This window comes from Myotis nattereri (assembly GCF_964212035.1).
Source record: "Myotis nattereri genome assembly, chromosome: 3".
Lineage (NCBI taxonomy): Eukaryota > Metazoa > Chordata > Mammalia > Chiroptera > Vespertilionidae > Myotis > Myotis nattereri.
In genome coordinates, this window is record NC_138077.1 from 4,414,787 (window position 1) to 4,430,744 (window position 15,958).

The 15,958-nt window shown below is 46.8% G+C and overlaps 1 protein-coding gene across 2 annotated transcripts in view; it reads right to left on the reverse strand.

Annotated features, from left to right (window-relative positions):
* The window catches only part of KCNJ6 (potassium inwardly rectifying channel subfamily J member 6), a 165,988-nt gene that overhangs the window by 21,243 nt on the left and 128,787 nt on the right, over positions 1-15,958 (reverse strand). For both annotated transcript variants that reach the window (XM_081086450.1, XM_081086451.1), the window contains exon 3: positions 14,140-15,060. In XM_081086450.1, the coding sequence (XP_080942576.1) occupies positions 14,140-15,060 (921 nt within the window). The remainder of the gene's footprint in view (positions 1-14,139; positions 15,061-15,958) is intronic.

The window sequence follows — 15,958 nt, forward strand, 5'->3', positions numbered from 1 at the left end:
CTCTGAGCCACGGCCCTGGGCTGGGAAGGGGTACAGTTAAAGCACGTGGTGGGCCTTTGGGAGGTCTTCCCACTGAGCACATTGGGTTGGGGCGGTGACTGGAAGGGCCGAGCAGTGTCCCTTTGGGAACTGTGGACAGCAAGCTGCCTGAGGAATTTGTAAGGACACCTTTCTGGGTAGACTGAATCCCGTAACTGCCAGAGCGAGAGGCAGGGCTGTGTCGTGTGCCTGTGTGATTTATAGCCAACCTGGAGTGGTCTCATTTATGCTAATTACTGTATGCTCCCTCCCGCCTCCTAAGGACAAGGGGTGTGGGTGCTGCCCTAGGACAAAGAAAGGCTATTTTGGGTTGGAACAGGGATTAGGGTCCTCAATCTCCAAATGGATTGACCTAAGAATAAATATTGCTGGGAGAAGGGCTGGGACCCTTTAAGTAGCGGGAGTACCTTTCACCCCAAGAACAACAGAGCAAGCAGAGAAGGACACGGGAGAGTCAGTGCCAACACTTGTGAAACAAAAATGTTCCGCCTTGTATTCTTTCCCTTAAAACACGAAGTTAATAATAGTACTGTTTACTGATGAATCTTTGCTTTGAACAGAAGTTCAATTTTAGCTCTTCTCAAAGGTCAGGAAACCTCTGCTCCCTATTATATTCTCACTGGGGAATTGCAAATGCAAAGTGCATGCAAATACAAAGTGTATGCAAATGATTTCAGCTCTGGGTGGATAGGCTGCCTCTCCCTCGGGGAGGTGCCCCTTGCTGCAGTGGGCAATGATGATGTGGGGGCATCTGGCCCGCAGTAGAGAGGAGAGCTCACATACCACGGGCCCACCTCCCCATTTAACACGTTCCCTTTCTGTCCACTTTGCATTGGGTAGTAATTTGTTTCATGTCAGTCCCATCCACTAGCGCTGGGGAGAGCTAAAGCGCTTTTGACATTTTAAAATGGCTGGGGGAAAACACGCCAAAGAAGAATAATGTTTTATGACACGTGAAAGTGATATGTGTCCAGAAGTAAAATTTTATTGGGACACAGCACGCTCATTTTTAAACGTTTGCCTCTGGCCGCTTGAGCGCGATGCTGGCAGAGTTGAATAGTTGTGACAGGGACGTCACCAAGTCTGAAATATTTATTACCTGGTCCCTTACAGAAAACATTTTGCCAACCCCCTGCTCTAACATGTGAGTTCCTTAAGGGCAGGACTGTTTTTCTGACTTTGCCCAATGCCAGGCACATGGAAGGTTCTGGCAAATCCTTGCCTGCAGATGGAATACACTTCAGTCTAAGACGCCTTGCCTGTTGTTTTACCTGCAGAAAGGCCTGGAGCAGGCTGTTTGCCTCATCCTTTGTTACAGCAGCGGGTGAGGTACAGTGAGAGCCCTTCTTTTTGGGGTAGAAACTTGGATCAAGGGATCACCCTTCAACTCTGAGCTTCTGCGAGCCGTGGCAGAAGGAGGGGATTTGTGAGTGGAACCGACACCATCACCCATGCACGGAATGAGGCGGAAGGGAAGCCACGGGGAACACTCGCTCCGGTGTCCAGTCTCCTGGCCCCAAGGGCATGCAGGGGACCAGAGCCGCCTTAAAAAAAAGGCACAGGGACCCTTCTCCTTGGCACAGCCTCTTGTGTGATTGGAGACCAAGTTCTGGGACAAGTTTTCCTTTAGGATCCCTGCTTTGCACCATCTGTACTTCTCTGGGATGGTGTTTATAAGAAACATGGTGAATATTGGATGGGAAAGCATCCCCAAGCATAAACAGGCTTTTTCAATAAAATGTGTCTTTAATTTTTAAATTTAATGATGGAACAGCCTCCCAGGGAAGGCAGATGTAGCCCTGGGCTCTTGGTGGAGTTGAGGTAACATGCGACACACTTAGAAAGGCCAGATCCTTCATTTTAAATAGTCATTTATGTATTCATCCTTTTGCTGAGCACCTACCAAGTGCCAGATTGTGCTAGTTGTTGGGAATAATAATAATAATAATAATAATAATAATAATAATAAAAAAATCAAAGGCATAATCTTTATCCTCAAAACTGGAGAGTCTGGTGGGGACATCCAGCCATGTGGCCAATCACCCACAACGCAGCGAGACGCCATGGAGATTTGTAGAAATGCAGGGGAAGCAGAGAGGGAGGACCCCTGACTTTGCCAGGTGGCCAGGAAGCTTCCACAGGGGCAGCATTTGCCAGGAGACCCCGTGGGCGAGTAGGAGTTATGGGGAGGGTGGATGGGGGAGGATATTCCTGGTGGAGACAACATCATAGCCCACGCGCAGGCCAGCGGCAAAGTCGCCAGGTGTGCTCGGAGCTGCAGCCGCCCACACACGTGGAGAACGTGACAAGGACCCCGGGCAGTGGCATGACCGTCACATGAGAAGCAGACTGGTCTTTGTCCTGCAGCTACTCAGAAGCCACTGAGAATGTCTGCGTGAGGGGACGGGCTGTGTAGGTTACACGGTTTACGTTGACAACTGCGAGGAGGGGAAATTGAGAAACGAGAACCTGCAGTAGGGACGCTGGTGTGGAAGCCGGGGGTGCAGGGGCAAGCACTGGTGGGGAGCCAGTGCTGTGGCCAGACGCTGGAGCGGAGGGGATGTTTGGGTACTGGAGACAGACTTAGCCAGGGCTGCCACACACAGCCGTGCAGGCCGACACTGCACAACTCGCTCCATCTAAGGGGGTATCTGTATTACACAGGCTCCCAGCAGATGTCAGTCCAGTGCCCTGAGCAGGGATGCCCTTTCCTCATTTGACAAAGGAGCACTATGGCAGGCAGCAGTCCAGCGCTTGGGCAATGGTTGGGAGTAAGAAGCCCGTTTGGGGTGGGAAGTAGAAAAGTGGCAATGGAGATGACAGACAATTATTTCTAGAAGTGACGTGGAAAGGAGAATTGAGAAATGGGACATTCCATGATCCCAAGACAAGTATAGTTCTATTTTTGTTTGTTCTTCAAGATGACAGATCTTAGGGAATGTTTTTGTGTTCATGGAAATAAACTACTAAGAAAGGAACTGCCCTGGCCGGTTTGGCTCAGTGGATAGAGTGTCGGCCTGCGGACTGAAGGGTCCCAGGTTCGGTTCTGGTCAAGGGCATGTACCTTGGTTGCAGGCACATCCCCAGTGGGGGGTGTGCAGGAGGCAGCTGATCGACGTTTCTCTCTCATTGATGTTTCTAGCTCTCTATCCCTTGCCCTTCCTCTCTGTAAAAAAATCAATAAAATATATTTTAAAAATAAAGAAAGGAACTGATGGTGGAGGAAAGAAGAAGAGACTGCCGTCTAAAAGTCTTTGGGTCAGGCGAAGGGCTAGGATCCAGAGTGGCCTTGGGTGGCACGGGCTGTGCAGCAACAGGAGGGAAGACTGACAGTGCTTAGGGGCCCAGGCGGCGGGTAAAGTCCTGTGAGGATGCCAATGTTCCAGTCTGATTTTCTCTATTTTCTCAACTAAGAGTGAAGCCAGGCTGTTATCTAAGAGGAAGTGGTTTTGGAAGAGTGAAGAGAGATGAGAAAGTGAAAATCATGATTTTGGTGGATCGAAAAAAAACCCAGACTAAGTATTTAAATTTAAATGCATGCTTCTTGGATTCACCTATGGATTTCATTTCATCACAAGAAGAGACCCTAGGGCAGGCCGTGTGAGAAGAACTGAAGACAGCGGCACACTTTTGTCTAACACCTTCTCTGTCTCCTGCCCACCGGGCCACCGCCTTCCTTCCCATGTTATGGATGCTCATTGTTCATGAGATGCCCCCTTCCCCTGGTTGGGCCGGTATCAGACTGAACTCTAGGCAAGAAATGTGACTGTGTCATTCTACCCTTCAGTGTGACAATGGAGGACACTTTGCTTTGCCGGCCTGGGAACTCAGAGTGCCCACCACTAGCCTCTTCAATGTCAGGGACATGCATTTCCAGCCCCAGGTGAGGCCCCAAGCACAGGGAGTGACTCAGATGCCTTCGCAGCAGAGGCTGTCACATTGTATGGGACACATCCCTGCCCTTCCTTGCTCTTGGCCTGGTTTGTTGATGGCTTGTCAAGCTGCCTGCCTCCTCAGGTAGTCAGGATCCATCTGTGTTGGTTTAGTGAACGGACTCTCTTTCTTCCCTTCACCCTGGGGGCTGTGACAAGGGGTCTGCAGGCCCCTCTGGGTGAACACAGGGGAATCATGCTGGAAAGACCCAGAGTTTGGAATCTTTCTTGTCTCAAGTTGGACCTTGTGGATTCTTAAGAGTTTCTGCAAGAATCATGGACCAGCATCATTTTTGTTCCCCTCAGGTTGTACACCTTTCCAACGTTGTTTGGAGAGACATGATATATATAACCAAGCATCTAAAGCAACGTTGTTTGGAGAGACATGATATATATAACCAAGCATCTAAAGCAAACACATGACAATACGTTATTCCTGCGTTAGCTCTCTGAGTTGTAAAAACAGAATTCAGTTTGGTCCGTTGAGAACATAGCATTAATCCATTTTCGATTCAACCTTTGGTCTTGTCTCCTTGGTCCTCCCTACTGTGTTCTTCTCTTATGTCAGCGGTTCTCAACCTGTGGGTCGCGACCCCTTTGGTGGTCAAACGACCCTTTCACAGGGGTCGCCTAAGACCATCCTGCATATCAGATATTTACATTACGATATATAACAGTAGCAACATTACAGTTATGAAGTAGCAACGAAAATAATTTTATGGTTGGGTCACAACATGAGAAACTGTATTTAAAGGGCCAGGAGGTTGAGAACCACTGTTTTATGTCATTATCCACCAGTCCCTCCCTGACCCATTAACTTCCACAGGTTTCTACTAATACTCACCCTGTACAAAATATGCTTGAGAAAATTGAAAAGAAAATATATTTACTTAGCAAATGTTTAAGTAAAGTCTTCTAAGAATGGTCTCAGTGACTAGAGAAAAATGATGATGATGATCAAAAGCCCCCAGAATGCCTTGTTGAACGTATTGTAGACGGGGCTGCTCAAAGCCTGAATATTTGTATTATAGTGCTTCCTAGCAGAGCCAAAATGGATTCTTCCCCCAAATGCTGAATTTTATCTTTCTCTCCCCTATGGACCTGTGAGCTGGCTGCTTGGTTGTACTTGGGGTTATTCTTGGCATGGCACCATGCTGTTTGGGATGGCCCAGAGCATCAACTGGCACAGTCACCTTATCACAGTGACTTGGGCAGAGTCTGAGAGCATGAGCCAGTAGGTGCCCTTTCAAGAGACTCAATGCCAACTGTGATGCAAGAGCGGGTTGCCCCCGCCTGCCTCCTGCGGTCTGGTGAGGTGAGCCTGATGGGGAAGCTAAGGCCGGGAATAGAGAGTATATGATGGAGTCCTAATCATCAGTGCATTAATAAACTTTAATCAAAACTACTATCTAAGTGTGCCTTTGTGTACTGTCCTCTGGGCTGGTGGATTGGGAAGGCGGGCAGCCCTCAGATGGAATCCTGGCTGTACCACCTCACCAGCTGGGGGAGCTTGGGCAAGGTACTCTCTCCCCAACTCCCCACTGAGAGTCAACCTCTTTGCTTGTTAAATGGGGATGATGCCTACCTTTCAAGATTTCGAGTATTGACAATAATCTATATAAAGCATCTAAAAAAGTACTAGGTATCCAGTAGGCACCTAATGAGTGGTGGGTGAGAATAGTATGGCTTACAGGATCTTTGACTCACTCTCTAAATTTACGGAACACTCACTCTGTTCCGGGTCCGAGGATGTATGATTTGCATGTATTATCTCATGGAATTCTCTTGTATCATTCCTATTTTTTAAATTTAATTTTTTAAATCACAGCTGACATTCAATATTATATTAGTTTCAGGGTTAAAACATAGTGGTTAGACATTTCTATAGCTTACTGAGTGTTCCCCCGGATAAGCCTAGTGCCCACCTGGCACCATACATAGTCATTACAATATTATTGACTGGATTCCCTTTGCTGTACTTCACATCCCTGTGTCTGTTTTGTAACTACCAATTTGTACTTCTTAATCCCTTCACCATTTTATCCCAGACCCCCAGCCTCCTTCCATCTGGCAACCATCAGTGTGTTCTCTGTATGTGTCATTCCCATTTTTCGGAATGGAAGAAGAGGTTTGGGGATAGGAATGTGGTATGTCCAATCACACGGATTATCAAAGCTGGAGACAAAAATTGAATTCAGCTCGTCTGACCTCAAAGTCTCAGTGAGTGAAGATGGAATTTAAAGGAGGGAGGAATTCTGCAAAATAGCTAGACACAAATTCATTTCACAGCCATTCAGGAGCTAATAGCAGTGTGCAACTAGTCAAAATGTTATGTGACATTTTGTATCAGGCAACTTATGCTAGATTTTACTGTGGTAACAAACAATCCACACTTCAGTGGCTTAACCTAACACAAGGTTAGTTCTCAGTCATGTTACATGACCAGGTGACTTGGTGGGGGATCTACTCTTCAAAGCCAGCCAAGGGTCTGGGATAACAGAGACCTGTGTTTTTGTGAGAACCATAAACGTGGGGGGGGGCATGTTATATGTTATCTTGTAACATTTCCATGAGAGTGATAATCATGGCTATGCTTATAATGTTGGGGCAAATGTGAGTCACAAGACCATGGTCAAAAGGAACAGGAAAATGTGACCCTGATGTGTGTCTGGAAGGATGAAAGCCGGGCATATGTGGTGGACAACACTAATGGACACCCCATGCTTTAAACCCTAACTTGCACAACGCTTTCAACTCAGTCTATTGGTTTTCGAAAGCACGTGGGTATCTGTGATTATATTATTTTTCTCAATTATTGATTTCAAGTCCCTGTGAAAGAATGAGATTTGCCCATGGACATCAGGCACTGCCATATGACTTGCTGTGACTAATAGATGGTGAGTAGAAGTGAGGTGTTTTGCCATTTCCCTTCTTGCCATGAGAACGGCATGTTTTTTTTGGTCAGCAACCTGGAGTAAGCAGGACGTGAACAGAGCGCCAGCTGACATGTGCTGTGAATGAGAGATAACCCTTTGTGTTTTAAGCCCTTGGAGTTGTTTGTTACTGCAGCATGACTCAGCTGAAGCAGATTGCTACAGTATATTTATCATCCTTCATAAATAGAGAACAGTGAAGTTGGCCATGTAGAAATTAACTTCTACTAGTACAGTCTGCTTTGCTGAAGTACGTGTATACTTTTAAGGGGAGTATCTATAAGGGCTTCTTATGGAAGTAAATATTACTTAGTTGAGCTAGCAGCACAAAAATACATTTTCTAAATTGAGGTTTCAACTGATATCTCAGAGTACTTTATGAAAAATCTGGGAGGGGAATTGGGATCATAGAAATGTTGTTTTCAGATGCAGACTATTGGTCCTGTTCTCACTGAGCAGTTGCCTTAGAAGACCTGAGAATATCTATATTCATGTCCACGTTAGGCAGAAATGATAACGATGAAATGTTACTATTTATAGGAATGCGGAGTCTCTTCTGAGCCCAGTGATTCTCATTAATTCAGATCCGCTGATTTGTAATTCATATCAGGTAACTGGGGCAGAGGCCAGGCTGGCATCTATTCTTCACGTGGTGAGTGTGCATTCTTGTGCTGGCTATCACCACAGGTTAACACTTGCCATTTGACCACTCAGAGGGCCTTCAGAGGGGAGGCGCTGGCCATTCTGTGGAGGCACTAGCTGCAAGGTTCCTGCAAACAGTGGGGCCACTCCTTGGGATTGGCCCTTCTTACTGCCTGGCTTCCCATCCTCCTCAAGCTTTGCCCTCTCCTGCCTGTGCAGTGTGTGGGGGAAGAAATGATCTGATAGAATTTGGGATGCTGAAAGGTCACCGGTGAGGTAGGTACCACGTTTGTTCCCATTTTAGAGTGGCAAAACTGGGGCACAAGAGAGGTTGAATAAGCCAGTGAGTGTAGCAACCATGATTTGAACCCAAGATGGTTCAAATCCAACACACTAAATAATACAAAGAAGTACAGATTAGACTGAGCTATAGCTGAGATTACTTTAAACAAAGAGGTGTACTAAATAATTAATAGAACAAACAAGATTTGTGTGTAGGTTGGTGTAGGATGAGGAACAAGGGCATACTCAACTGGGGAAGAAGTACCCCTGGCTGTTTAGGTGTGTGTGTGTGCGTGTGTGTGTAATTTATGTGTTTTCCTCCAATAATTCTCTTCTGGTCATTAGAAATTTCTGGGTAAAACTGCTTCACTGGCACATGCTGTCGATACTCATATTACTGAATGCCCTAGGGAATAATAAAACTCTATTTATTTAAGGAGACACTAATTAGAGACTTCCCACTATTTGACTCTCCTCTCTTAATTTGAATGTGCATTTCTTTCTAACATGAGTGTTGACTTTAGAGTTTGATTCAGAGCTAATGTTTAGGTGCTAGTTCATTCCCGCGCCCCTCCGCCCCCCACCCCCAGCTCCCTTGGGTTTGAATTCTAAATTGTTTATATCATATGATTGTCACTGATTTCTACTGAGCTTCCATGTTAGCAGCTCCTCATGGCCTATTGGGAGAACGAAGGACAATGAATTTTCTGGAACTGGTGTTTTAATAATGAAAAACTTTTATGATTATCCAGTATTTTGGCCTTTTCAACCACAATAATATTGGGTAACCTTGATGCACTACCTCTTATGGGCCATTCAATGCCTTTTAAATGATAGGAAATGTCTCACAGAGTCATAATGCTTAGCAGAGTTGCAGTGCTCTTCCTTTTGGAGGGATGATGGAACACTTTAAAACTCCATGTGTGCCCTACAGCATCCGACCTCAGATTGTTAGGACATCTGATGAACCAGAACACAGTGTCCCCAAACTGGGGAGGATCACAAAAAGTTCAGCATATCTGGGGCGCAGGTGTTATCACTTTTCATACAGCTAATGACACTCCCGGTGTATTACACTGCGGTGGACATTTGAAAGGAGGCCCCAAATAGGTCACTTAAACCTAATGCCCAAAGAAGGGACTGTTAGATTTCTTGATGTTGACAGTAGATTTCTACTTAGGAAAAATGCATTCACGTCTTTGAGTTTTTAAAAACGTTACTCCTCATAGAGGTGATTTTTACCCAAGTGCTTACCATTCAGGTCTCATCAACCAACTGTTTTCCCAAGGTAGGCAGGTAGCTGGGGTTGGAAACTCTTAAGAGGAAAGCAGTAAATCTGGAGAAAATGGCTTGCCACTTGAGGGATTAGCAGTTACTTATCAAAAGGAGGAAGTAAGGGCTGTGGAAGGCAATGGCTATGAAACATCGCTATTAGAAACAGCTTAAGGTCCTGAGACGCCAAGCCCCAGCCGCCTTATCCGGGCAGCCACTGTCCAGCTGCCCGGGCTCAGGTTCTCCCCGGTGACAGCCGAGTGGCTTCTTGATGGCAGAAAGGGAAGCTGGCGCTTGGAAATCAGAGCAGACAGAGCAGCCTGTTCTCCCAGGCGTATCTTTGTAGACATTGCTTACCTAATTTCAATTTCAGAACTTTCTTGGCGGCGTTACCTCTTTTTAATAGACGGCTCTTAAAAACTCATGGGAACGCATAAAGAATTTTAAAATGAGTCGGTAACATGGGAGACCAACAGAGAAACCTTACAGCAAAAGAGGAGCTAACGGTGGAGGCGAGGAGAAGAAAGCCCGTCTGCCCACGAAACACCAGCTGTCTCTTTCGGGCGCGTCTCTCTACCGAGTCTTCATGGACCAGCAGCCCTCGCGCTGCAAAAGGCACTAAACCCGGGGCTGAGCCACCGTCAGGGGCCTTGGATGTCCATTTCCGGCTCTGCCAGAGGCCAATGGGCCTTAGCCAGGCCTCCATTTCCTCAGCTAAGAATCCACTAAGGACTCCTCCCAATTAAAAATGCTATGACCTGCGAGCTGACTTTCTTCATGTGGATAATATTATTCTAGCGATGGAACTGAGCTTCCCAGTGGTGAAGAACTGCTTGCTGACATCCACTTCCTGTTTGCCACCACCAACTTCCGGTTCACTACCTCCAACTTCCGGCTCACTATCACCCACTTCCACTTTGCCACCACACACTTCCGGTTTGCCCCACCCACTTCCACTTTCCCCAATTTTTCATGCCGTACTTAAATCTTTCAGAAGTTTTCTTCTTTGAGAAAAAAAATTCATAGATTAAGGGGAAGTCATAGATTAAGAAGCTAAAAAGAGATCGCAACCAACCAGTGTGTTAACTTCATTTGCATCCCGAGTCAAACCAGCAGATTAAAAATTTTTTTAAAAAGACATTTATGAGACAATTGGAAATTGGAACACTTAGATATTAGATCTGAAGAGATGGTCATTAATTATTTTTGGGGTCCTAATGGTGTTATAGTTATGTTTTTAAAAGGGTCCTTATCTTTTAAGATACATACTGAAAATTTTGCAGATAAAATATGATGCTGGGAGCAGTTAGTGAGTGGTGATATAGGTGGGACAAGTTTTGGGCATAAATTGACAATTATAGTAATTAAATGATGGGTACACGAGAGTGGGTTATACTACTTGGCCAATTCTTGTATACATTTTATAGTTTACATAATAAAAAGTGTAAAAAACCCAGCTTGATGGGGTTTATCTATGGAGCACATTGGCAGAGGGGTTGGAAAGGGCTGCTTGTCATAGTTGCATAATCACTGGGGGTAAATATGGAAGTTCATCAATCAGAAAGGCTATGGTGAGGAGCTGGCTGGCAACGGGCCCAGCTCTGTGTGGCTGTCATCTAGCCTCTAGGCCAATTTACCCACCATAAATAACCGTCCATGTGAATGCTTTACTATTTAAATGCACATTCTCCACAGCTGCTGAGCGTGTTTGTTTATGTAGCTATGAACCCTTCTGTAAACATCACTATCTCAAAATCACCCATGTGTCAGGAACATAAAGGGCTCCCTTAAAAAATATATTTGTGGGATGAGACACGCCAGTTCCCAGATGTCTGGGTGGTGGGTGTCAGAATTTTGCAGGGTTTGATTCATTTTCAAAAATAGAATCACATGACTGGAAGGTTCTTAGAGGTCACTGTACACATTTCTCCGAGTCTGGGCAGAATCAGACTGAAGCCATCCCCTGAGGATGTGGGTCTGTCTTTTGTGGATGCGAGTCTGCCTTTTATGAGGCCAGAGAACTCATCGAGTGAAGGCCTGGGGTCATGACCTGCAGGGCACCGGGGTTGGGCAAGTGCACACCCTACCCTCAAGGTTTTTACTTTCATTTTCTAAAAATGAGCCTGACTCTGAGTGCTGGGCAAAGGCTTGCTGCAGTGCCACTGGCGTTGGAATCATCTGCCAGATGTTCTGTGCTGAGCCTGGGACCCAGCTGACTGAAGGACCGGGTGGCCAGCCTTCCCCAGGGCAGCTCAGCTCTCCAGAAATACCATGTTCTGATCCACGTATGCCAACATGTGGGTGACAGGGAGAGGGCACTGCATCAGGGTTGCAATGTGGGGCTCGTCCTTAAAATAGGCCCGCTAACTGAGATCACGGATAGTAGTTTAAGGTCAACTAAGACATTTTTGAAAGGAGAAATGAGTAGAGCGGAAGCCGTCTTGTGCCAGCTCACTGTAGTCAAGGCTCTTGGTGTCCCATCCAGCCCTCCAATGAATAATTAGGCCCTTGCGAATTTGTTTTTCTCAGTGCGCATTTGATCCACATTAATTTTTTCCTGTGACTTTGACTCATTGAAGCATTTCTTCCCCCTAAGGGTCTGTTTAATGCCCATAAATACCAACTGTGTTTTTCATTCACAAAGAAAAGCATTCCCCTGAAGCTTAAGAGATCAGATGTGCTATAAGCACTGAATTATATGAATCCCACCAGGAAAGGAACAAGACATGTCCAGCTTCCAGACAAGCCCAGGACTTTCTAGAACATTCTTCCCTTCACTTTCCAGAAGTTAGAAAACTTTTTTTTTTTAAATAGAAAATTAATAGGGGTTTCCTTTTTCCAAGAACAAAGGCAGGTGTTTTGAATCTTTTCTTTTTCTTCTTCTTTTTTTTTTTTAATATATTTTATTGATTTTTTACAGAGAGGAAGGGAGAGAGATAGAGAGTCAGAAACATCGATGAGAGAGAAACATCGACCAGCCGCCTCCTGCACATCTCCCACCAGGGATGCGCCCGCAACCCAGGCACATGCCCTTGACCGGAATCGAACCTGGGACCCCTCAGTCCGCAGGCCGACGCTCTATCCACCGAGCCAAACCGGTTTCGGTGAATCTTTTCTTTTTTGCTAGCACCTTCCCCCTTTCTTCCAAGAAAGCAGTAGAAAGGCCGTGGCAAGCATCACTGTGAATTATCAAGAAGACGATGCCCCTCTCTTTAGAAAGGTTCAGGCATTATAAATGGTCCTCAGAAAGACAGGGACTGCCCCAGGGAGAATGCCAGCTCAGGGACATCACAGGATAATTTGCTTATTCTGGGTTCATGTATTTTTTTGAGATTGAGTTTTGGGTGGAGCGAGCATGAAGCTTAGCTCCTACAGTTTGAAGCTCAGATGAACACCACTAACCAGAAAGTACATATTTCCAGTGGCTTTTGCTTCTTGAGCTCAGAGATGCAACGATAACAAGGCTTGTCCACTGCCCTCCCTCAGGTCCTATTGGGAGAGTTGATAGTGAGAAATCTAATATTCGAATTGCATCATGAGTGGTTGGTTTATGCTGCCAGAGGCTGTGTCGCAGGGGCCACCACTAGGGGGATCCAGAGTCCCTGTGCTCAGCCCTGTGGGAGAAGTTTCTGGTCTGTGGGAAATGACAGGGCTCCCGGTTTAAATTGCTCCCTCCCTCTCTCCTGCCTCTCCACTCCCCCAAACACACAACCATAACTTCAGGAATACATCCGAAGTCAGGCTAAAGTAACAGATAGCCCTGTTCACATCTGTAGCAATCTTTTAGTATTCCACAATCATTCTTTTGCTATTCTTTACAGCTGTTTTCGGATTAGGTCCCTGTTCCTTTAGTTCTATGGAAAGGAGCCCACTCAAACCACCGAGCTCCATGCAAAGCCCGCCACTCACATTTTCATTGCTGGTTGCATTTACAGACTGATGGCAACGTTTCCACCAGGAGAGAAACTGGCTAGAGGGATGACCTTGCCTGCTGGGCACAGGCAGGCGGAGACACAGGACCAAGGACTTTCTTTTGAAGGGATGACGGAGGCCAGGTTAGGGGGTGAGGAGGAATCTGGGGCCTGTCTGTGGGCCATGTATTTTCAGACGAGATAAACCAACCCCGAGCCTCCAGTTGAAGACTTCCAAGCACAGAAGGGCAGATTGCATAACTAGACAGGATCCCAAGGCTACTATCGATGCTCAGAAGAACAGTAAAGAAATTGATGAGTTAGGGTTCTAGTTTATATGATTTCTGGAGGACACCATTGCTAGCTTCGGTCAGAGTTTACGGCTCTGTTTTGTGGACAGTTACAGATAAACACGGGCAGAACCTGTTTTGCTGGTGGGATGAATAACACGTGTAAAGTTCAGATATGAGTGAAGACTTCAATAAAAGCAGACCAGCTCTCTATTCTGAGAGCAGATGATCTTCCCTAAAGCACACCAATGAGAGGCCAATGGGGTTGCGACGAATGGATCTTCGACTTTTTGCTTTCCTGCTGGAGCTATTTACTGGGGCTGCAGGATTGTGTCTGCCGGGGGTTCAGCAGGTAGACTATGGAGATAGACGCCAAGCACTCACTCGACATAAAACAACGCTATGGGCCTTGCAAATAGCTCCCAAAGAAGAGGGGAAATTGCATTTTTATTAAAGCGATTTGTCAGGCTTCCTCTGAAAGCCTTCCCGTCTTCCACCTGGCGAGGCAATAAATAACCCCAAGTATTTAAATTGACCATGTTTCAGCTCCATTTAAAAGGTGCTTTAGCGAGAAATTTTAACTTACCTAAACACTTGGAAATTTAACATATAGCAGTGTTTTTAAAACACTTGTTTATCAATCTGTTTCTAAAGGCCTTTTAAAAAGCGACGGCTAGCCTTCTTGGTGGATAGACTTGAGGGGATAAGCTACATGGGCATACTACGTCATGAAGCGAGGGGCGGTGTCAACAGTGAGTGTGGTGCAGCTTCCCCATAAATAAGAATGTGAGAATGGAGCCTGGGTCCCACAGACACCCCAGGACGGAATAGGCCTTACCTGTGGCTTCCACCATCCCTTCCAGGATGACCACGATCTCCAGCTCCTCTTTGGGCAGCTGGGCTTTGGAGATTTCCCAGAAAGGACTCTGTTGGTTGATTTCATGACTGATGATGAGAGGCGACACCAGGAACAGCCGGTCGTCCCCGGTGTAATACCCGACGTTGATGTCCGTCTGGTTCAAGGGGATGAACTCCCCCTCTGAGGTCTGTTTGGATTTGATCAGCTTGGCTCGGATGGAGGCCTCCACGATGTGGGAATTCCTGAGGTCCCCGACGCGAAACATCAGGCACAGCTTCCCATCCCGCATGGAGATCACCGCGTGGGTGGAAAACACCAGGGTCTCTGCCCTCTTCTTGGGTTGCGATATTTTGACAAACATGCACCCCACCATGAATGCATTGACAATGGACCCCAACACCGACTGGACTAAGAGGAGAATGATCCCCTCCGGGCACTTGTCCGTGATGACCCGGTAGCCATAACCGATGGTGGTTTCTGTCTCTATTGAGAATAAAAAAGCAGAGACGAACCCGTTGAGGTTGGTGACGCAGGGAGTCCACGACGGGTCCTCTATGTGGTCCATATCTCCTCGGATATACGCTATTAGCCACCAGATCATCCCAAAAAAGAGCCACGTGACTGTGTAAACCATGACGAAGATCAGCAGGTTGAACCTCCACTTGAGGTCGACTAAGGTGGTGAAGATGTCGGTCAGGTAGCGGTAGGTCTCCCGCACGTTGCCATGGTGCACGTTGCACTTCCCGTCCTTCCGCACGTACCTCTGGATTTTCCTTTTGGTCCGGTCTCGGCAGATGTGTCTCGGCAGGTCGTCCCTGGCCTGCTTAGGCAACTTTGGCTGGTGAATGGCCACGGGGCTCTCCACGTCCTGGTCCATGGAGTCGCCCTCCAGGACGTTAGCTGGTGGTTTGGAGAAAAGAAAAGAAAGACCGAATGAAATGCTGGCTCTTAGGGGATCATGGAAACCACACCGTGTGCGGGATATGAACGTCAAACCAAACACCATGTGTGTAGCTATTCACAAAGTAGACAGAGCGAGTTTTATGTGGCATCGTCTGGACAGGCCCCGAGTTGACTTGGACTCTGTGCTCTGCCCTGTACCTTTGTGTAGGGACTTCAACCCCCTTCCCAGCAGACAGAGCTCCCGGCTGTGAAAGCGTCTCCAGGCCAGCAAGCTCTGAGAGTCAGCTCTCAGCCAGGGGTCTCCCGCTTCACCTGAGACGCCACAGCAGGGAGCTGCACACTGCGGATAAAGAGATGTTAGGGTTCGGACAGTCTCCGCTCTTCCACTTACCAAATGTGGGCTCTTGGACGTGCTACTTTTTATATCACTTCCCCGCCCCCCTCTCCCTGCCCCACAAATGTGGAGAGGGGGCCTTTCGGGAGTTAAGTAAGGTTGAATGAAGTCATATGGTGGGTCCCTAATTCTACAGGGCTGGTGTCTTCATAAGAAGAGGAGGAGACACCAGGATGTGTACCTGGAGGAAAGGACATGTGAGGGCCATGGGAAGGCGGCCGTCTGTAAGCCAGGAGCAGAGGTCTCCCAGACCAACCAGAGTCCCCAGAAACCAACCCTGCCGGTTCCTCGATCTTCAATTGCCAGCCCTCAGAATTGTGAGAAAATACATTTCTGTTCTTTAAGCCTCCCGGTTTGTGGTCCCTGTTATGGCAGCCCAGGTAGACTAACACACTATCTGAATTCACTGAGCCTCAGCTTCCACATTTACCAAGTGGTGACCAAGATGCCCAATTCATGGGGTTGTAGTTGGATGAAACCACATACCTGCCTGGAACTGAC